Source organism: Podarcis erhardii (genome assembly GCF_964252035.2).
Source record: "Podarcis erhardii genome assembly, chromosome: 5".
NCBI lineage: Eukaryota > Metazoa > Chordata > Lepidosauria > Squamata > Lacertidae > Podarcis > Podarcis erhardii.
Window position 1 is genome coordinate 30,369,536 of NC_138509.1, and position 22,172 is coordinate 30,391,707.

Below are 22,172 nucleotides of genomic sequence, written 5' to 3' on the forward strand. Positions count from 1 at the left end.
GTAGCAGAAATGAAGCGAGAAGAAACTTCCCCCTATGAATAACTGAACATTTCTCTAAGATCAAAGAATTCCCAGAATTTCCAGGGACTCCGAGAAACTATTACGCAGAACGCATTCTGCAAACTGCATCCTGTGAGGTGGAGGTTATTTTGGGACCTGGTATTCCACAGCTCCAATGAAGTCCAAAAGGGGAAGGGATAGACCTGCTTACAGGCGGCCTCAGGAAGACGGGCTCGTTGTCATCTATATCATCCAGAGCCACCTGGAGGGGCTGCATGGTCTCGTAAGGTGGTTGGCCTTGGTCACATGCCACAATGATCAGCTGCAGGAGGAACACACACAAAAACAACAACACCTGGTCTGTAAAAGGGAAGCTCAAAAGTTCCGGAAGGAAACCAACATTTATTTCCCCCTTTCCTCCCCATGCCAAAGGGAGATCTCTACTCCCTAGCCAGTCCTTTGAGTCAGAAAGGGGAAATAGGCAACAGGGGCATTTCTTAATTTAGGATATAAAATGAAGAACAGAAAGCTGGTTCAGTGTCTCAGTTCTGTGTCTGATGGCATTACATGGGATTAGAACTAATAAGTAGCTTAATTTCTTCCTCATTTTAATAGCCTGACTGGCTACCATCGGGGGTGGTGTGGTGTAGGGGAGCCTTTTTGACCCAGTGGCTCTGATCCTGATCAGTTCCTACCCTCACAGGCCAAATTGGACAGATGGGCCACTGTATTACGATGTAAGGCGACTGGCAGGTGGCGCCTTGGTGCTGCACTTCCTAAGCCGTCGGCAGCTGGGTGCTTGGGAACTGTAGTGCTAGGGTGCTTTGCCTAGCTTGTAAGTACTAAGCAGCGGGTGGCCAACCTACTTTCTGAGGGGGCCAGATGTACAGTGGTACTTCAGGTTACATACACTTCAGGTTACAGAATCTGCTAACCCAGAAATATTACCTCGGGTTAAGAACTTTGCTTCAGGATGAGAACAGAAATTGTGCGGCAGCGCTGCGGCAGCAGCAGGAGGACCCATTAGCTAAAGTGGTACCTCAGGTTAAGAACAGTTTCAGGTTAAGAATGAACCTCCGGAACAAATTACGGTAAGTTCTTAACCCGAGGTACCACTGCAGATGGACAGTGACTCCAAACCCACTTTTTGCAGTGATTGGCTGTGTGACCGAGTTCCCTATGGAATCCAGCTGTGTTTCTGTCAGCCCCACACCTGAGCTCTCATTGGATGTCAGGTATGGGACAGGTGGGCATGGTTTGGGGAAAATGGCTTTGTGGTCCAAATTGGGATCAATCTGGCTCCATGGGATGAAGGCTCCCCACCCCCCGGCCCACATTAACAGGTTGAACCTGTGATAGCATTGCAGTAGACCCCTCTAAGTGGCTTGTGGAGCCGTCCATGGATTAAAGAAGAAATAGAAGCCACAGAAAGAAACAGAGAGAGAATTAGGAAAGGAACTGAGCAGGAAGGAGCTGGCTTCACACTTCCAGATCACATCTACAACATCTCTGCACCTGGGAGGGGGGAGCAGCGCTCCTAATCTTTCAGACCTGCCTGTGTTCTGTGCTGACATAGCTTGAGTGGGGAATTGACTGAGCACCTGGAAGGCTGCACTAGCATGCTGGTTCTAGGCCTGGTTTAAGCACACATCTTTACTGCAGCTTCATCACATCCCCAATCATGTTCCCATGTTTGTTACGCTTGTCTGAGTTCTCCACCTGCCCCTGGGCACCATCGCAGCACTGGGACACATCTTTGGCAGGCTGGACTTGGCAGCCTTCTGAGCAATGAGGGCCACAACTGTAGACAAAGAACCACATGGGCTACTCCTGTGAATGTCCCAGCATTCCTGACCAGGGGACTTACACTGTACACAGCTTGTTTCTCTCGGTCCAGCCTCATTGCTGTCTGGATGAGCCCGCTGTTTGGGTCGATGGTGAAGTATTCCCAGTCTTTGTTCCCTGCGCCGGTTTTGAGGAAGGTGTACTGCACAGCTCCATTGAGACCCTCGTCCTTATCTGTGGCGTAGACTTCATACACGTTGGATCGGAGAGGGATTTCCTGTTTGCAGACACAAATATTGTATCGTTTGGGGTAGCTTTTAAGGATGCAAGTCTAGAAGTGTCTATTGGGGAAGAGTATGTCCTATGAACCATAAATCCCCCCCCCCACACATTTCCCTTCATTAAAGGTTCATCAAAGCAGAATGGTCTGCCAAACTCGTACTTGGAGCTCTTGCAGCCAATACCTTTAAACTTCTGAACTTAGAAGCCTATAAGCTTCTAATCAGAGCCTCTGATGTGCAGAAGCACCATCATGTTCTCAGGACAGCTCACACATTACTTTAAGATCAGGTTTGCCAGTACTCGCAAGCTGTGTAATACAGAGAGCAGGTGAAAGTAAGGCGCCATCATCGTCCTGTTCTAGCCCAGTCTGAGGCGTCATGTTAGCTCAAGCTGAGCAATAGACATCACTTTTATATTCGTACTCAGGCACCTTTCTCATCCGTTTGCATTGCTGCCACCTGATGGACAGATGCATCATTTCAGTTCTAGTCATTGCTTTGTTCATAAAGAAAAGCAGAATTTTGATTTCCCCCCCTCAATAGCGCAGCCAGAAAGACTGTGTGAATCCTAATAATATCCAATTACTTATTACTGTACCTAAGATTGAGAATGATCAAATATGCTTCTGTTCAGGAAAGCAGGTGAGAGATAAAGCACGGATCAGAGCAGATATACTTTTTGCTGTGGGAATCTACACCATTAAATCACTTGGCTACATAAAGCTACAGAAGGCCAACCTTGTTTATCAGAAGCATGAGAAATTCTAGATAGGGATTTACCTCTTTAATGTGCAAGATAGTTCCATTGGGGGGGCGGATAAATAACGGACGGTTATCGTTGATGTCAATAACATCTACTTGGAGCATAGTTGTTCCCCAGAGAGGTGGTCTCCCTTTGTCAGTGGCCAGAACTGTGAGGTTGAACCTCTCATAAGACTGTAGGCGCCTGCGAGTTGTTATGAGCCCTGAGTCCTTGTGAATTCTGAAGGCCTCTACAGGCAGAAGAGATGGTACAAATACTGCATTAATTATTGCACTACGGAAACAAACCTTTGCAAGTTTACTTCAATAAGCTTATTCAATCACTAGCAAAATGGAGAAAAAGGAATGTGTGTGAACACACAATAAATCCATTCATCTTCAATTTATTTACTCTCTAATGATACATCAGACTAAATAATCGAATCCAGACAGTAATAAGTTTAGTAGCAACAGCACATATCTAGCTCACGCAGCAAGTTTCATAGTTTTAGGGCTGCCTATAAAAATTTCCCGGAAGTGCTGACGTTCCTGTGGAAACTCAGAAATCACTGCTACTTTTTAAAAAAGCAGATAAAAGGCTAAACAAACAGCACCAAAAAGGTTAAAACTGTTGTTTTTAGTTCTCTCCTTAAACAAGTGGGAATGAGGATACAAGTTTCAGAAGAAAGGTGATTTCCCTTTGCCTCAAATAGCGTAGTGGTTAAATGAAAACCTCGGAGACCAGGCTTCAAATCCCCACTCAGCCATGAAGCAGAAAAGGAGTTTTCAATATTTCCAGACCTGGGATCTACCTTTAACCAAAACAAGCATTTGGAGACCTCTTTCTTTCCTTCCTTCCTTCCTTCCTTCCTTCCTTCCTTCCTTCCTTCCTTTCTTTCTTTCTTTCTTTCTTTCTTTCTTTCTTTCTTTCTTCTCATATGATGGTGCTACTGCTATTGCAAGCTGTTAGTGGGTTTTGACCCACCCGTTGAAGACCAACACTCTAGCGCAGGCTTTTCCAAACCTGGGTCGCCAGCTGTTGCCAGACTACAACTCCCATTATCCCTAGCTAACAAGACCAGTGGTCAGGCATGATGGGAACTGAAGTCCCAAAATAGGTGGAAGCCCAAATTTGGGAAACCCTGCTCTAGAGGAATTTTCCTGTCGAGTTACTATGGGCAGACCCACGACTGGAGGGAGTGTAATGAATATTCAAGCCAAGCAAGTCTGATCATGAGGTGTGGTATGGTGCATTCCTGCTTCACAGAAGAAAGGCAAAAGGCTTTGCAGCTGATATTGTGCACCTCTGGGGGCACCCTAGCGGTTGTCAAGGCAGCAGGTTTAGTGGCACTGACACCAATTCTTCTGTGACTGCTCCTTACAGGCCTGGTAATAATACTTCTTTGCTTTTCTCATTTTTTCCTTTCCCTGCTCAAAGGAGAAGAAAATCTGTAGAGAGTGGACATTAAGCAGAAGAAAAGGCAGAACAAAGAGGAAGAAGTGTACAGTAAGAAGAAAGGACAAAATCTAAGAGGGGAAAAAATTAAAAAGACTGCCGAAAAACTGGTGAGGATGGAAAGCTATTCTGAACCTGGGTGATGCAGGGAAGGGTAGAGTCTCCCCAGCCAGCCTACGTCTTCAAATCTATGTTACCTGACCCTGCCTACCCTGGGCAATAGGAGGAATTGACCCCTATCCGGATGCCTTCTTCCCACTTGACAGAAGAGAGCTGAAGCAAAAGCAAAAGCCAGCATGGTCTCCTGGAGAGATCTGGATTCAAGATCTACCTCTGCACTGACACTTCAAGTAATGAATGGGAACAGTAGCCCAATCCGCAGGATTATTGTGAAGGTAAAGGCATTACAAATCATTTTGCCCATTGCAACTCCTATGTGAAACTGGTAATAATTAACACCAATAACCAAGAACATCATACAAAGCAATATTGTCTACATCTACAGTGATCAATTGCCTGCTCTCTCTCGCTCTCTCTTTTGTAAAATGGAAAGAAAGCGAGCCTTTTTGTGCTTTTGATGATTTCTGGGATTTTAACCCATCTCGCTCTCTTTCTTGCCACCTCTCTACAAACCTTCTCCATTCATGAAGCTACATACCTACTCCAGGTCCTTCAATATTGTAGGTCACCATTCCGTTGTCTCCCTCGTCAAGGTCAGTAGCAGTCATTGTGATCACAGAAGTCCCTCCCGGCTCGTTTTCATACACACTGGTGCTATACTGTTTTTTGGCAAATTGGGGTCGGCAGTCATTGATATCCAAAACTGTAATCACCACCTGAAATCAAAGCAAACCAATAATGTAGTTGTGGGCGGAGAAGCCCCTTAGAAGACTGAAGCACATGAATATCACAATCCTCCCATCACAATGGGATGGGACACCAAGTGGATACAAAAAAACCCTCACTTAGCTGGCTCATCTTTTTTTTTACGGGTATTTTTCTAGGAATCAGCCTCTAAAGCTTTATCTTCCAGTCTGATCAGAAGAAGTGCTCTAGTCTGCTATATAGAGTGAAATCTCTAAAGAGCAGAGTACTTCATTTCCTGATTGGGAGATAAAATTCCTTTGCCCGATCTTTAGGGCTCTTATTGCCAGTGCTGACTGTGAAGCACCACAGTGTTAAGATCACAGATAAAGACCTCTCCCTGCTCTTTAAGGCAGCATTTTTACCGTTCCAGAGCATGTGCAGTTTGTGTTATGTGTCTGTGGTCTGCAGGCCTCAAGGCTGTGTACAGATGCATACACATATACTTTGGCCATACCTACTGCTGGTGATGTGGCCCTTGGAGGGGTGGCTGACCACCAATGCAGGCCTTGAACTGAAAATATTTAGCCAATCCCAATGCAGATGGGGATCCTTGCATAATGGGAGTGGCATTTGTTGTCCTGTCCCACGTGGCACTGAAAACATTGAAGAGTCCATGTAAATTGGAAATGTCTCAGTAATCCTCCGCTCTGCAGTTCATCATCTGATGCTGGTATGGTTTTCCTTACCCGATCCTGCCTGTGCCACGTGGTTCCTATGTAAAGCTTAGGGAGCAGCGATTGTCATGATTCCCATATGCATTTCTCCCTCTTCCCATAACATCTACAGTCATATCTCGGGTTACAGCCACTTCAAGTTGTGTTTTTTCCTGTTGCGGACCGCCGAAACCCAGAAGTACCGGAATGGGTTACTTCCAGGTTTCGGTGTTTGTGCATGTGCAGAAGCGCTAAATCGCACTTTGCGCATGCACAGAAGCACCAATTCACAACCCGCGCGTGCGCAGACCTGGGTTGCAAACTCTGCAGGTTGCGAGCGTGCATCCCGCACAGATCACATTCGCAACCCAAGTGTCTACTGTATTTCTCTTTCTCCATGCTTTGTTTTGTTTCTGACACAGTCTGTGACTTTGTTTTTGTTTTTATTAAATCTCCCCTCCTGCCTTGGTCTTCCATGCAGTCACAACCTTATGCACATTTGCTGTTACTGCACTTAACTTTTCTTCTTTTCTGTACTCTTAGTAAAGTTTGGAATGGAAATACTGGGTGTCGCTATAAATGAGCAAAGCAGATATGGTGATACTTTGCCTCTTCCACAGAGGTGCGTTTTCCAAAACATGCAGTGAAGCCTCCATGTCACTCAATTACCTGCACAGAGTTCTCTCGGCGGTCACTAGAAATGGCCCCTGGATTGTCTCTGGCTACAGCAGTCAACATATAATGATCTTTCTTTTCTCGGTCCAGGGTTGACATAATGTAGATATCTCCCTGGAACACACAAAGACCTTCAGAAAGTTATTGGATGCATTCAGGCACCATTATGGAAGCGGTGCATTTGCCAGACGGAGCGTGTTGCTTTTCCTTCTTGGGCATCAGCAGGGATTCAATTGGACAGTAAGTTATTTTCCTATATAAAATGACATTTGCAGTCAACTGAAGGTACATCTGCACTGCGACCCCAACGTTGCAGTTTTGGGGGTTGGTCTCTTTGGGTCTTCGTTAGGTATAGCATGTGTCAAGGATATGCAACACAGTTGTGACAAAGGTAAAGTCTGTTGGGAGTGTTGCGGGTATCAAGGAGTTAACACTGTGCTAGGGGGAAATGCTGACTCAGTATCACGTGATGAGTCAGCATCATGAGACATGGGGCGTTGCCTACTTGTTCTTTAGCAAGCTAGTATAAAGAGGTTTGGTTGACTTCCCCATGCTGACTTCTCCCCTGTATGTAATCCCTCCCACGTATACTGATTCCCGGATGTAAGAAGACTGCTTTATGACAACCCAAGACTGCAACTGCCTTACTTAAAATGCAACTTGACTCCTGAGTGCTGCATGTGGGGCATTTGTACGTTCCAACTCAGTTTACTATTGGTCTAACTATAATTCGAATCGTGTGGTGGCTGTTCTGGAGCTTTTCTAAAAGGAAACTTCTTTTATAAAAGAAAAGGAGAGAGGGCAGTGCTGTAGTCCTTGGACTGGCTCATAAAGGGACCCTCTGGACCGTGGGTTTTAAACTGGGCCCATGATCTGAAGCGAGTCATGAGAGCCAGTGTGGTGTAATGGTTGGAGGGTTGAACTAGGACAGGGGAGACCAGGGTTCAAATCCCCACTTGGCTGTGGAACTCACTGGGTGACCTTGGGGCCAGTCACTGCCTTTCAGCCTAGCCTTCCTGACAAGGTGGCTGTAGGGATTAAATGAGGAATCATGTATGCCTTGGAGAAAAGGTGGGGGTCTAAATGAAATACAGTGGTGCCCCGCAAGACGAACGCCTCGCAAGACGGAAAACCCGCTAGACGAAAGGGTTTTCCGTTTTGGAGGCGCTTTGCAAAACAAATTTCCCTATGGGCTTGCTTCGCAAGAGGAAAATGTCTTGCGAGTTCCTGCGGGGTTTTTTCCCTTTTCCCCCTTTTCCTAAGCCCTAAGCCGCTTATCAGCTGATCCGCTAAAAGCTGCTAAACTGCTAATAGCGCTAATCCGCTAAGCTGTCAATGGTCTTGCTTCGCAAGACGAAAAAACCGCTATACGAAGAGCCTCACGGAACGGATTAATTTCGTCTTGCGAGGCACCACTGTAAATAATAAAACAGAATAAACATCTGCCTGGACTGAGTCATGTAAGTCCACTTTTGAATCCAGGCTCTGTCGAGTCCATCCCTAGCTGTGAGTATTTGCATCCAACTCTGCTACTCGCTTCCTGGCAGCATATGAGTTCTTTATACATGCACTTCTCTTTTTCCACCACCTGCCCTCTGATAGTCAGCGGATCTCAGGCAAATGTGGGAGTGGCTCTGCTATCCACTAAATTGTTAGTAGTTGTTCAGTAGACCTGAATACAAGCAGGGTAGAGATGAAACTCAACAGAGGCTTGGTTAGTCAAAGACTTGCAGGCTGGCTTGGTTTATTACCGTGTTGGGGTTGATCCCAAACTTGCCCTCCCCATCTCCCAGGCTGTACTCAATTTGGGCAAAGCGTCCCGAATCGGCATCTGTGGCACGGACCCTCAGAATGACAGTGCCTAGTGGGACATCCTCAAAGACAGGTTTCTGTAATAAACACAAGAGAAAATGATGATGTCAGACATTTTGACTGGTATCAGACCCAATTCTAAAGGGGTATCGGACCCAATGCATGCCACAAACTGAGTGGTGGAGCTGCCTGTCTATCACCGATGACAAAGCCTAATCTGTACAACAAATAATCAGCTTCAGGATGTGTTGATGGCAATTAGGTTACATTCTTGGAAAAAACATAAGACTGATTGACAGAAGATAGGTCTATTAATGGCTATTAGCTGATAAGGTTAAACAGAGTGTTCCTTTTCAAAAAGGCAGTAGGACTCCGAGGACCTGGTGGAGCAGACAGTCAACAAGGAAATGCTTCGCCATCATGTCCTTGCTAGTGAACTTCTCAAAGATATTTGAGATATTTGTAGATTTCAGAACATACCGTAAGCCCCATCTAACCTTGCACCCACCTCACTCCCCACAATATATTGTGAACCAGGGGCCACTGACCTCTTCGCACCCGTGAGCTTCTTTGGATTCAATCTCTTCCTAAATTACAGGCAGTTATATGGTTAATTTTAATGTGATTCTTATCACGGAATCTCACACCACAGGTGGTATGCTGTCCTGAATGTTACGCTCCATAGAGCTGTTTCAGACACTTAATAATATTTCATAGTAGAGGAAATTGTTTCATCTGATCCTGCTTCCCAAGTCCCCGTCCCCCACCTAGACATCATGTTTCAATTCACCTGGTAGGATGGCTGGCTGAAGATGGGGTTGTTGTCATTGATATCCACAATTTCTAGGTGCACTGGTATCTCGGCTGATCTCCGGGGAGATCCGTTGTCGGAGGCCCGAACAGTGAAGTTCAGCCATTGAACTTCTTCATAGTCCACTGTCCTATTGGAAATTACTTTTCCTGAAAGAGAAGATTATGACTGCCATCTTGACTGATGCTAATTTTTCTCCCACCTCTCTGCAGACTTCTAATAGACCATTCTGAATGGGCATTAAAAATGAAATAAAAAGGACATGCCCGCAGATGGCTGGTTCTACTATTTGAATGGCAGACAGTTAAGACTCTCTTGCGGCCCTTGGGACAAATATCAAAATGCTTATCCAGAAACATATATCCAGGGCCATTGCTAATGAAAATCTTAAGGGTCTGGTGGTCATTTCATGCTAGGAATGAAGCTCCACTTGGCTGGAGGCAAACAACGCTTTTGATAAACATTATTTATTTTATTATCTACTACTTAATTACAACTGTCTCTAAGTAGGATACAACAGAAATAAAAATTGGTTAAAACTGTAAAATCAGAATTCAGTTAAAATGCTTGCTGGAATAAGCAAGTACAGTCGTACCTTGGTTCTTGAACAGAATCCGTTCTGAATGTTTCAAAACATTCAGAAACCAAAGCGTGGCTTCTGATTGGCTGCAGGAAGCTCCTGCAGCCAATAAGAAGCTGTGGAGGCCCTGTCAGACATTTGGGTTCCAAAAAATCTTCACAAACTGGAACACTCCCTTTCGAGTTTGTGGCATTCGGGAGCCAAAACGTCCAACTACCAAGGCTTTTGGGATCCAAGGTACAACTGTATTTCATGGGTACTGGAAATGCAACATCAAGGGGGCCTGTCTGACCTCCACTAGGGGGCCCAGAACAATGAACTCCAACCTCCTGTTGGGTACAAGCCATGCATGTGAACCAAAGGGGACCACAAATATGGATTCTGCGGAGAGCTTGCTGAACCTCTGGTGTCCATTGATTCCTGCATTACAAGCAAAGAACATGCTAGTACAGTCTTTCAGAGATCCCAGACTGGCTGTTTACAACACAGAACAATTTATTGAACACTCCTCCAGATAGTGCCATACAGAAGTTATACGACACTGCCAGCTAACGGTTTCTTACTGGACTTTTTTGCAGTTAGAAAAGTGATCGGATTGTTGCACTAGAAAGTGAAGGATAACAACAAACTTTTGTGCCAATAACTAGCCCACCTGAAAGCACCTTTTGTACTGCCCATCTCCCAAAAAAGTTAGGTCCAAAAGCCGAAATTTAGTTTGTAATCTCCTTGGGGGCAAGGACACGTTTGTTGGGTTTTTTGTTTTTGTTTTTGGCTTATGCTACACAGTAAAGCACCATGTACAGTGATGGCGCTATGTTAAACAGGTCTTCATAATTAAACAATTTCTACAAATTACGAAGGAAACAAATGGTGCAGGAACATACAGGAGGTATGTTTAGTTCTTGGCCAAATGAACTTGGCTATCGAGGTCAGCCCTAACAGAGACCTGAGTGAAGTAGAAAAGGTTTCATACGAACTTTATTTTCATAGGACTGCCCAAACAATGAAACTTCCTGTGCCATTGGGAAAACAATGGGAAATAAAATGGTACATTTCCCCTCCCCCATACGGAGAACCTTCCTTAGGGATCCCTTAGGGATATCCTGGTAAGAATGGGGGAGTAGGGGTCCCATGTGTCCCACCTACCTGCTGAGCTGTCTTCCAGCTGGACATATCCCTCAGGTGAAAGGTCAAGTAGCTCATAAGTGATCTGACCATTAGCACCTTTGTCTGGATCTACAGCTGACACGGATATCAAGGTGGTCCCTGGAGTGGCCCCTTCCAGGATCCTTTCCTTGAAAAACAGTGCCCCGAAAGGGCGGAAGCGAGGAGCGTTATCATTGACATCCAATATGTTTACTGTCAGCTTTGCTGTGAGAGGCAGAGAGGGGAGGGGAGAACAGGAAAGAGTAAGGATAAAACACCTGAACGTTTACCAGACTGATACTCTCTCCTTTTCTGACCTCAACACCATCGTGTGACTCAGTTTAATGTGAAAATTACAGGAATTGCCGTACCATTTGGCACACTAACTGAGCGGTCCACCACGTCGCTGGCATTGTCGTAGACAGAGATGGTGACTTCGTAAGTGGCTACCAGCTCCCTATTTAGAGTGGACTTAACTTTCACAGCACCTGAAAGTAAGAAAAAGAAGGGGGCAAATTCAAACTAAATAGCTTTCACAGGCCAAAGAAGTATATTCATCTAACAAATGTTTACAAGCTTCTTAGTCTCTTTTCACCTATATTTTCCCTAGCCAGAAAACACATCTATAAACACACAGCACATCCAGATTCCTTTGGTTCAATCCAGCCCAATTCTGTACCATACATTATTTAATATTTTTGGGTTTGTTTGTTTTTTACATTTCTTTTGCATCCCACATACTTTTATATTATGAACAAGACTTGTATTTCTACAACAAACCTGGATACTGAGAGGCAGTGTATTTTGTGAGAATGACGACTCATCCTAAGTTAAATGAGTTCAGATATTGACCAGAATATATGCTTTCAGTTCTATGCACAATGTCTATCAAGGCATACTTGCTGTGAAAGGGTTTCCAAATAATCTGAACAAGGCTTCAGTCTTGAACACTAATACTAGGAAGTAGACGCTATTAAACACAATGGGATTTCCTTCTGAGTAAAAATGTACAGGATCCTGTACCCTGCCCTATCCACCAAAGAACAGGACGGAAGTTCACTTACCCTAAAAAATCCTTGCCCCTCCCACTCCCTAGCAGCTAGGTGCTTCCGAGGAGCTTTCAGCATTCAGTCTGTGAAGGCTGTGACACAATGCATGGAAGGCACGTTTTGGCTGCTCTTTGCTAGCAAGACACAAACCAGCACTGAACCAGGGATGGTGAGGATGAGAATGGAGGAGGTGTTGACTGAGATGGAAAGAAGACACTGAGCACACGCATAGAAACAGAAAAATCAAACCTGCAGGTCTGAGAGCCGTAAGGGAAATAAGAAGATTATAGTTAGTTATAGTTGAAGTGAAGCAAGTAGCCATTCAAAAGTGTACAGAGAAAGCAAAGGGAGAGTCAGAAAGGGCAAGGCAGACATAGAAAAAAAAAGGGGGAGAGCAGGACGTGAAAAGGAAAGAGAAGCAGAGGTGGGAAGAAAGTAGAAAAGGTGGGAGAGAATCTTCCTCCCTGTATTCTGCTCTGAGATTAATGGCTGCTGTGGCCAGGAGAGTCTTGCCCAGGTTTGGCAGTTGTGTCCACTTGCACCCCTTCCTAGAAAAGGCAGATCTGGCTACAGACAATGATACATACCTCGGTCACCTTCCAATTTAGATTACTGTCATGCACTCCCTGTGGAGGAATCCTTGAAAAGTGTTCAGACACTGCAGCTGGTGCAAAACAGCCCAACCACTTGTGGTACACACCTTTTTAGACCTTTTATATTCATTTCTGGGCTGAATTCAAGGTTCTGGTGCTTACATATAAAGCTGTAAACGGCTATGGGCCAGGATAGCTGGAAGATCTTGCTCTCTCCTACGAACCTGACTGTGTGTTGAGAACATCACCGCTGTGAAATTCCCTCCCAAAGGAGGTGAGACCAATCCCATCTCTGATGGCATTGAGATAGGCAATGAAAACATTCTTAGTCAGCAGTGCAACTTTTAATGGTTTTAAATATCTGGCTGCAGATTTTAAACTCTGGTTCTTTTGATTGTAAGGTTTAACTTTTGAAATTTGGTGGTGCTGAGTTTTACATCAGCCACAATGGGGAGCTTTTTCTTAGGGCTGGAAAGTGGGATAAAGTGTTCACACAAATAACTAAATAAATTGTTGACTTTAGGAACTCTTCAATATACAGAAGGTCTGACAAAGCGACATTTGGTAAAACTGTTACTATAAATGCTGTTTTGGGCCCATAATGTTTCTTTTCAATGTTAAAATGGTATAGAGTATTGATTTTTCCTGCCTTCCGTTGATTTTGGCCATTTTCCTTAGAAACTGTGTTACACTCCCATGTTTGGAGCAGTATTTCAGCCTCCCGACTCTTGTACCTGTTCTAAAATCCACTGCAAACGCTCCCTGCTGGTCAGGCACAAGAGCATCATTATCATCTTTGGCGAGGATTTCAATGATGTAGTATTCCAGCCGGGGATTGAGGTCTCTGTCTTTTGCAGTCATCTCAGCAACAACCGTGCCTATTTCAGCCGATTCAGGGACACTGACGGTCTGGATGGGGTTGATGAACTCTGGCTGGGAGTCATTGACGTCGTCAATGAGGATGCTCACAGTGGCGGTGCCAGAGAGAGGCGGTGTCCCTCGATCCACAGCAATCACCGTCAGCCGGTAATTGTCCTTCTCTTCTCTGTCTATGCTGATGTTGGCCACCCTGATCACCCCTGTGTTGGTGTTGATCACAAACCTATCTTGAGCTCCACTTTCGATCCGGTAGCTCAGCTGCTGGTTGAGGCCACTATCCATGTCAGTTGCCATTACCTGGAGAACAGAAAAACCTAGGGGGGGACACCCAGACTGTGAGAGCTTTTCAGTTACCTGAATCCTTAGAACACAAGAGCTGTCATCTAGGATCAGTCCCACAAACTGTTGTCTCCAGCAGTCTTTCCCTGCTAAAGCCTGCTATAAAGAAAGCTCATTAAGATATAGACGTGTGACGATACTATGATATGAAATACCTCCTTCCTACAATTTGTAAAGAACATATGGGGAACAGATAGGGCCAAAAGAGCTAAATGAATTCCATCAGATTGTAGAATTCCCGCTTGTGGAATGTTCTCCCCAGGGAAGCTCACCTGGCGCCTTCGTTATATATCTTGAGGTGCCAGGCAAAAACATAGGCCTTTGGCTAATTAAATAATGGATGGCCTTTTAAGCTGTGTGTGTGTGTGGAGGGGTGGTGGTTTGTTTGTTACTATGGCGTGTATTCTTGTGTTTTTATATTGTAATCTGCCCTGTAATGAAGGACAGTATAGCAAAATAATAATAATAATAATAATAATAATAATAATAATAATAATAATAATAATAATGGGCTGCATAAAGGACAATATGGATGTTCATGGTGAACTGAAGGTAGGCCATATAGGTGACCTGAAAAAGATGTGAACTCTAGCATTAAAACATTAAAGAGTGACGAACACTTTGTACATTCCTCGATGGGCAAAACTATGTAGTGACTGCCAGCTAAACACATATACACAAAACCAAATAATTGTCTCTTCCTTATTTGCTAATTTATGGGAACAGAGCAAAAAAAGAAAAAGAAAAATGTGATCCTTTGTTAACTGGAATTTTGCTCCAGTGGTCTTTCTGTGTCCAGAATACAAGTGTGTTTATCAGCATGGTAAGAAAAACATAATCAGCCGGATCCAGACTTCACACTGATTTCACTGGACCTACTCTAAGCATGACTAAATGGGGATCCAACCTAATATCCGTATTGCCCATAAATGGCCTAAGAGTGATGTAGAATATTGCAAATTTATCTCTTGATTTCCTGGATTGCATCCTTCATTTTCAATTATCACTGCATGGTTGTTGTTTTTAAGAAATCCCAGCACCTAGCCTCATCTCAGTCTCACTAGCTTATTTGTACTTTGCCTTAATTCTGACCTGGAGGGCTGTTTTCCAGCAGGTGAGCAGTCAACAGTGCCGGGTGAAAAGTTGGCCTATTGTCATTATCATCCAGAATGGTCACAGTGAGCCTAGCGGTGCTGTTCAGCTTTCCAATATCCATTGCAACCAGCAGAAATTCCAAGACCGGATTCAAGAAGGCTTCTCTGTCTATCACTTGGCCTGGCCTCACCAAAACAACCCCTGGAAATTATGAATAAAGATTCCATTAGGAAAGATAGGAACCAACTATAGGCATGCGCAGCCAAATTTCTACCATGCTCCACAGAGTGCAAATCTCATTTTGCCAAAATAAAATCTGCAACAAACTCTACAATTCTACGATTCTATGAAATTGGCGTACCAGCACTTGGAAGTTGTAACAAATGGCAAAGGAAAAGGGAAGTCTGGAGAGCTCCTTACTTGGAGACCATATCGTGTCACCGCCCAACAATTTCCCCCAGTGAAGCCCATTACCCACACCACCATGTGACTTGTATGAACTACATGTAGAGCTTGCCACCAAAATGGTGTGTCGGTAGGGTAGCAGACTGTTTTGTCAAAAGGTTCTGCCTACTGTTGTACAGGAGAACTCAAGAACAAAAGTAGGCCATGGTATAAAAGAGTGGGCCCTCCAGTTTGGCCTCCCTTTTACTCACTCATTGTTTGGGTAAACAAAAGCTGACACTACTGATGAGCTTGTTTATGCAAGTCTTTTCAATAGCTTGCCCACAACGGTAAGACAAACAGACGACTTGCAAGGCTGTACCCGCTTCGCATTGTAGGTGAGGTGGAACATGGAATGCTCCTCACAGAAAATACTTCCTACACACAAAACCCAGATCTTCTCCACGTGCTTTAAAAAAGCCCAAGGTTCATTTCTGGCCTGCTCTCCTATTGGTCAGGGCAAATATTCCATTACCTCCTCACCCCAGACCAGGGCATTGCACTAGATAGGCTGCCTGCCTGCTAAGCGGGTATGTCTTTCTTACCTGTTCTGTTGTTGATGCTGAAAAGGTCTGTCGCTGCCCCAAGGAGCTGGTACGTCACCACAGCATTGATGCCCTGGTCGTTGTCCAAAGCTAGAATTGGCCCATTAAGGACTGTGATGCGAGTTCCTGAATTGAACATGGGAGGCCATTCAATCAGAGAGATAACATCAATAGACTGCCTCCTTCTCCTCCGCCCGCCCCCCAATGATTAACAGTGAATAATGAATGGGTGAAACAGGGTGAGGTCCTATGAAGCATGAGACAAAAAAGAAGTGCCTGGTGAGGCCTTGGCAGACTGAATCAAGAAGCCCCTGGGAGACGCCTTACAGCCCTGCTAAAACAAAACAAAAACACACACACAATTCATCAGGAATATTGAAATGAAAAGGACATTTAGTGGGAGTTTTGCCTCCTCTTGTTTCTGAACTCACATACTATCAGGGAGCGTGGCAGGCAAGGACATTGGTTTATTGAAGTATAAATATTTTGGCAGAAACCTAAAAGTACTAAAAGTTCAAATAAATGGTCTGGAGAATCAGGAATGATCTTCCAAGCCTTCTCCAACCCATGGTCTGGAAGATAAGAAATACGAATACAGCCAATGTCTTCCAGGGAAAACTTGATAACATGAATTCTGATATGTACACTTCTTTGGCCTCAGCAAATGGGACCACACTAATTCACAGTCAGTTTCTTATATGCTATTATTATTTAAGAAAGGGAGTTAGAGAAGGTCTTAAAACTTATTCATAAGCTTGTTCATAAAAATCCCAAACTACTGGTTTCATGAAACAAATAAAAGTATTTTGCCATTTCACAACAAAGAAAAGAACTACGGGTATTTTAGTAGCCACAGAAAATGGATAGCATCTGTATAAAACAAAAGTGATCGTAGTAGAAAGCATCAAACTCTTAAAAAAAAATTCTGTCATTTCCAACAAATCCACTTTTACCAGGTTTAATTTGATTTATGTTTTCCAGCTTTTCTCAAACACGGCTCCCCAACTTTATTTAAGCACATCTTCTGACACAACAGCTGCTCTACTTTCTTGGCAACTAATGCAAAAAAAATTCTTTGACCTCCGCTATATGTGACATATTGAGAGTCCTAAGTCTGCTACCTGCTTTTTCCAGGTCAAGGATGGTTCTGCTCATTTACTGTTAACATCAGATGAATTTTTCCTCACTTGATTTGCATCTGGGTGGTGTTTTTTTTTTGGGGGGGGAAACAGTTCCTCTATTTCTGAAAAAGTGGTTGGAGAAGATTGTAAAGAGGCAAGTGTATGCCAAGTGATGTTGTGGAAGAACAGATAACAGCGTTCAGAAACTGAGATGTCCTAAACAGCTTTTCCTTCTTACGTCACCACATTAGACCTGGGCTGAACAAGCTGTGAGATTCGAATATGTTAAGAGGAAACACATACCTGGGGGGGAGTTCTCCAGGATCTCAGCCTGGTAGGAACTCTGAGTGAAGAGGGGGTGGTTATCATTTTCATCTGCTACTGAAATCACCAGCAAGTCGAAATCCTAAAGTGGTGTGAATGAAAAGGACAAAATGACTACAAAAGAAGCTGCAGCTGCCTTTAGGAGGGGCTCCTTCTCGTAATCATCATGACTGCTAAAGAATACTGTACAGACTGGTCTCTTCAGAGGTTTTAAGGTTTTGTTTAGATTTACAGGCTGCTCAAGAACTTCACTATGCTTTATTGACTTAAGCCTGAATCCTAGAGGCCAATTCAAACAGGTAGGTCATATGCAATGCTCGCAAAGGGGTTCAGGCTTGGACATTTGCCTCTCTTTAGGTATGTGCTGTTTGAACCTGATGCACATGTGGTAGTATTACAAGGGTGTTTTTTCTGTTAAAGCCAGTACCCAAAAAGAACATGGAGCCAGTGCAGACATTCAACAGTGGTGTAATAGATCCTCTACATATTTTTCTGGAGATAATGGCTAGATCTACCATGTTATACCAAGTTTAGTATGCTTTGTTTCTGAGTTAACATTGAAGAGGCCCCTGGAGACTCAGAAAATACCCCTTTTGTCTTATTTTTTAGGCCTATCTATAGAACAGCATTGTCTCAATTATATAATGTGCAAGCAGATGAGATCAAAACATTGTATGTCCATTCTGTGAGGTACCTTCACATTTTTTTTAGGGGGCTGAGGGGAACTACTGAGTGGTAACTGAAGGACCCACAATGAAAAAGAACATTTGAATGAGCAGCTGTAGAGCTTTTGCAAATATTCTAACCTTGGCTGTGAAAACCTCGGTCTGGATTCTGTGTCTGAGAAGAGAAACTGATGAAGCAAAGTTTCAGGCTTGAGTCTTGTGCCTTTGATTGTTAGCTAGAGCAGCGTTACATGAAATGCTCTCAGCAAACCCAGTGCCAAAGTCAGAAAACTGTGAATAATTACCCGCCTTGCGTTGCGTGCATTTTCTGGGTTGTCCTTCACTGTCACTGTCAAGCTGTACTTAGACACCCGCTCCCTATCCAGCGGGCGGTTTATGTAAACGATGCCAGTCTGATGAAGAGACAGGAAAGTGGAAAAAGGGGAAAGAGAGGGGGAATAAATGGAACTGCATTGTTTTGTTTGCGTCTAACTCTGTCAAATGCCAGTGATGGGGAAACCAAAGAAGTGAAACCAACGATTTCAAAACTGCCCATTGGTTCTGAGTGCAAATGAGAAGTGCATTTCCAGACCCAATGACCTCTTCAGACGCATGTAACTTAAAAAAGAAAAAGAAAAGATGTAGGCCCTCAGCAATTTGCAGAATAGAGCTCAGGTATCTAAAGCTAGGTGGAAAGATGACAATGAGTGCATTCTAATTAAAGGACACTTCTGAAATTCAAATGAGGATGAAGTGTGAAGTCACGCTTTTCTTTTCATGCAGGCTGTAGACCTGGAGCAGCAGAGCTGAAAGAAAACACATGCCAGCCTCTTAAGACCACTGGAAGCCTTCACCCCGTTGCCTCCCAGTGGCAAACACCATGCTGCAAGTTATATACTTTCTTTGCATTGTGGTCTCCTGTCGTTTCCAAGATGATGAAGCAAATAAAAGGAGTGAGCGGAACTATGCGCATCATCCATATATGTTGCTAACACCTGCAAGTCTTCCCTGAGCCTTTGGGTGGGATTAAAGTCCAAATAATCAAATAAATATAGCCAACGTTTGATGTGCACATCTCTAAGCTCAGGCTGGTATGCCAGCTGCACTTTATCGTGGAGACTGCAGGCTTGGACTGGTGAGATATCCCTTAGTGACATCATGTCTGGATTACTGCCATGTGCTCTGCCTAGGACTGCCTTTGAAGAGCACTGGGAAACCACAACTGGTCCCAGATTCTGCAGCCAGGCTCTTAACAGGGGCCACATAAAGGCAGCATGTATATCCTTATCGAGAAGCTGGTTTCCAGTTAAGTTTCCCAGGCCCGGTACTAAGTGCTGATGAGGCCCAATAAAGCTCTTTATGGGTAGGAACCAGGATATCTGAAGGACTACCTTCCACACATAAAGAATCCTGATTACTGAGATCTTCATGGGAGGCTGTGTATCCCAACGTTTAAAAAAAGAGAGACTTACGGTGCCATTGATGTAGAAAGCATTGTCTATATTCCCTGCTGTGATGCTGAAGGTTAAAAGAGCATTCCTGCCACTGTCAGCATCACTGGCAAGGATGCGGGTGACGAAGCTGGAGATGGGTGCATTTTCACTGAGAGTGAGATTCATCGGTAGGTTGAGGAGGACGGGGTCGTTGTCATTTATGTCCAGAACACGCACTCCCACCAAGACCTAAACCAAAAAGAAAGGAGGCAGATGAGGAGAGGGGCAAACAGGCCTGAGATTATTAATACAAAGAAGAATTGTCCATATGGTTCTTCCATGGCAATCTAGGTGTTTTCCCCATATGGCTTAATAGAGGCAATACCTCCTTAGGTTTTTCATTAATCAGGTACAGTTCTGTTTCCTCACCCCTGCACAATTCACCTCTCCCCCATGGAGGATTCAGAACCTCATCTTTGCAGTGTGGCCCCTGGACCACAAGCACTTACAGTAGAGCTGAGAGGAGGCACCCCTCTGTCCTTGGCAGCAATGGTGAGGTTATAGAAAGCAATGTTTTCTCGGTCAAGCTCAGCATCCTTCCGCACACGTAGCTCCCCTTCCACAGGAGAGATCACAAATTCTCCTGCAAGACAGATAGACACAAGGATGCTTAAGGGGCACAGGAGAAACAAGCAGGGCAGGTTTGCCAGCCAGAGCACCATGGAAGACTGCACTCAAGAGCACTGCATGCTCTCTCACAACCTCCTTTTCCGGGGGGGGGGGGACGTGTTAATGGAGATGGTCAAGAAGGTGCACTGAGAACAGATCAATGAAGTCCGCCTAATGCACTGCAGATACTAGTCTGAGAGGGGACTGTGTATCTGCTCTTTATCAGGATGTCATCAGGCCACAAGATCCAGGCAGAAAGAGAGGAACGTTGCTCTGGTGATCTCCCAGTGTCTATGTTGGTTCTACTGTGGCATCTGAATATAGACTGCATTTTTAATCAAGACTTATATTGGCTTATATCTTGATCAGGTTCCTAAATTAAATGGGCTTAGATTTTCAAATGTTTCATGCCAGGCAGAGAAAACCTTGGCCATTCTCCTAAGACAAGGGGGCCCCATTGATTTATAGTAGAAAAACAATTCTCAAAGTCATAAAAAGAGGAAATTAAAGGCTGAGAGCGAGGACACTGATCCTACATGATACAGAAGATAAAAAAGGCTGAGAAAACACTATTAAGAATGGGTAAATAGTAAAATAATACCAATGTGCCTCCCAGTAAAATGAGCCAGATCTTCTTTCTAAGGTTGAAAGGCCAAGAGCAGTGAAAAAGGCAACTGGCTTGGCTAGAAGAAAAGAGAACATTTTTGAAAAGTCTTTTCTAAAGCTGTTTCTTAAACTGAGAGAGTTAAAAAGGCAATAAATGTTGAGAAGAGCTAATGGGAGAAGCATCTAGCTGGCTGGGAAAGGAGGGGGAAAGGGGGAGGTGTACACTGAAGAGGTTTCTTTTTAAAAGCTGTGTTTTACTGAGTTCCTTCCTTTTTACTTTGAAAAGCTTTATTCTTTTAAGAGGCTACCTATGATAAATGTATGAAATATATTAGCTTAAATATATTGGCTTAAATGTAATTATGCAAAGGATTTAAGAAATGCTAGATTCTTATTTCATAGAGTCATATTGCAATAGGAGACCAGAGGGGCAAATGAGCCTAGCCCCCCTGCCAGACAGAAGACGCCATCCAAGCAGTCTTGATATATAGTTGTCAGGCATTTGTTTAGAAACCTTAAATGAAGGAAATCTTTCAATGTTGATGTGAAACTCAAGATCCTTGACATCTGTTGAACATAAAAATGTAAGATTAACCATTTGTTTTAGAAGGCAATAGGGCAAGGAGGGCAAGAGGTGAGCTGGTAATTAAGATTCCATGTAAGATATATTATTACTTATATGTCATATATATAGCTCTTTGTCTCCCTTATAAGGGCAAGGAAGTGGGTGTATCTTTTGTGGGTGTATCTTTTGTGATTGGTTCTACCAAACAGCCAATAGGAATTTCAACCAGGCTGATTGGACAGAGGCAGCCACAGGAGGAGCAAAGGGGCTGGATTAAGGGAATATAAGTGCTGGCCAGAATGGCAGGAGGCCAGGCCAGAGCTTGGTAACCATATACCACTGAGCCTCTCATTTATTTGTCTGACAAATAAATTATTATTTTAATTTCTCTATTGCTGCGTTGAATATTTCATTCCAGCTAAGCGTTAACCACAAGCAGGGTGCTACACTACAACACTCCCATGCTGGCAACACATCCTAATGCTCCCCAGGTCTTAGGTGATCAATCTGATATCAAACGATTGATTGATTGAGGTGAAATGATCAATCTGATGACCAGAGAGAAGACAACTGACATCCTTATCAGGATGTCGCACTGGGGAGATAAGTTTAAAGTCCCCCCCCGTCTACTTTATTTGTTTCTTTATTTAGCCACCCCACCCAAATGGCGGGGTGTTGCAGAGAGAATTTCCTTGGGGGCCTGTCTCCTGGGCTAGGGCTTAGCCACATCAGGTAAATTAAATTTTGTCTTAAAGGTAAAGGTAAAGGGACCCCTGACCGTTGGGTCCAGTTGCGGACGAATCTGGGGTTGCGGAGCTCATCTCGCTTTACTGGCCGAGGGAGCCAGCTTACAGCTTCCGGGTTATGTGGCCAGCATGACTAAGCCGCTTCTGGTGAACCAGAGCAGCACACGGAAATGCCGTTTACTTTCCCACCGGAGCGGTACCTATTTATCTACTTGCACTTCATGCTTTTGAACTGCTAGGTTGGCAGGAGCTGGGACTGAGCAACGGGAGCTCACCCCGTTGCAGGGATTCG

At 44.2% G+C, this 22,172-nt stretch overlaps 1 protein-coding gene across 1 annotated transcript in view; it reads right to left on the minus strand.

Moving 5' to 3' along the window:
• Positions 1-22,172, minus strand: part of CDH23 (cadherin related 23) — a 383,781-nt gene that overhangs the window by 13,917 nt on the left and 347,692 nt on the right. Inside the window, exons 40-55 of the mRNA XM_081861783.1 lie at positions 19,804-19,937; positions 19,334-19,543; positions 18,167-18,274; positions 17,176-17,278; positions 15,752-15,877; positions 14,760-14,963; positions 13,184-13,642; positions 11,179-11,295; positions 10,808-11,032; positions 9,061-9,230; positions 8,210-8,347; positions 6,453-6,572; positions 4,922-5,099; positions 2,847-3,058; positions 1,868-2,062; positions 212-322 (exon numbers count right to left, since the gene is read on the minus strand). Coding sequence (XP_081717909.1) covers positions 212-322; positions 1,868-2,062; positions 2,847-3,058; positions 4,922-5,099; positions 6,453-6,572; positions 8,210-8,347; positions 9,061-9,230; positions 10,808-11,032; positions 11,179-11,295; positions 13,184-13,642; positions 14,760-14,963; positions 15,752-15,877; positions 17,176-17,278; positions 18,167-18,274; positions 19,334-19,543; positions 19,804-19,937 — 2,810 coding nt within the window. The remainder of the gene's footprint in view (positions 1-211; positions 323-1,867; positions 2,063-2,846; positions 3,059-4,921; positions 5,100-6,452; positions 6,573-8,209; positions 8,348-9,060; positions 9,231-10,807; positions 11,033-11,178; positions 11,296-13,183; positions 13,643-14,759; positions 14,964-15,751; positions 15,878-17,175; positions 17,279-18,166; positions 18,275-19,333; positions 19,544-19,803; positions 19,938-22,172) is intronic.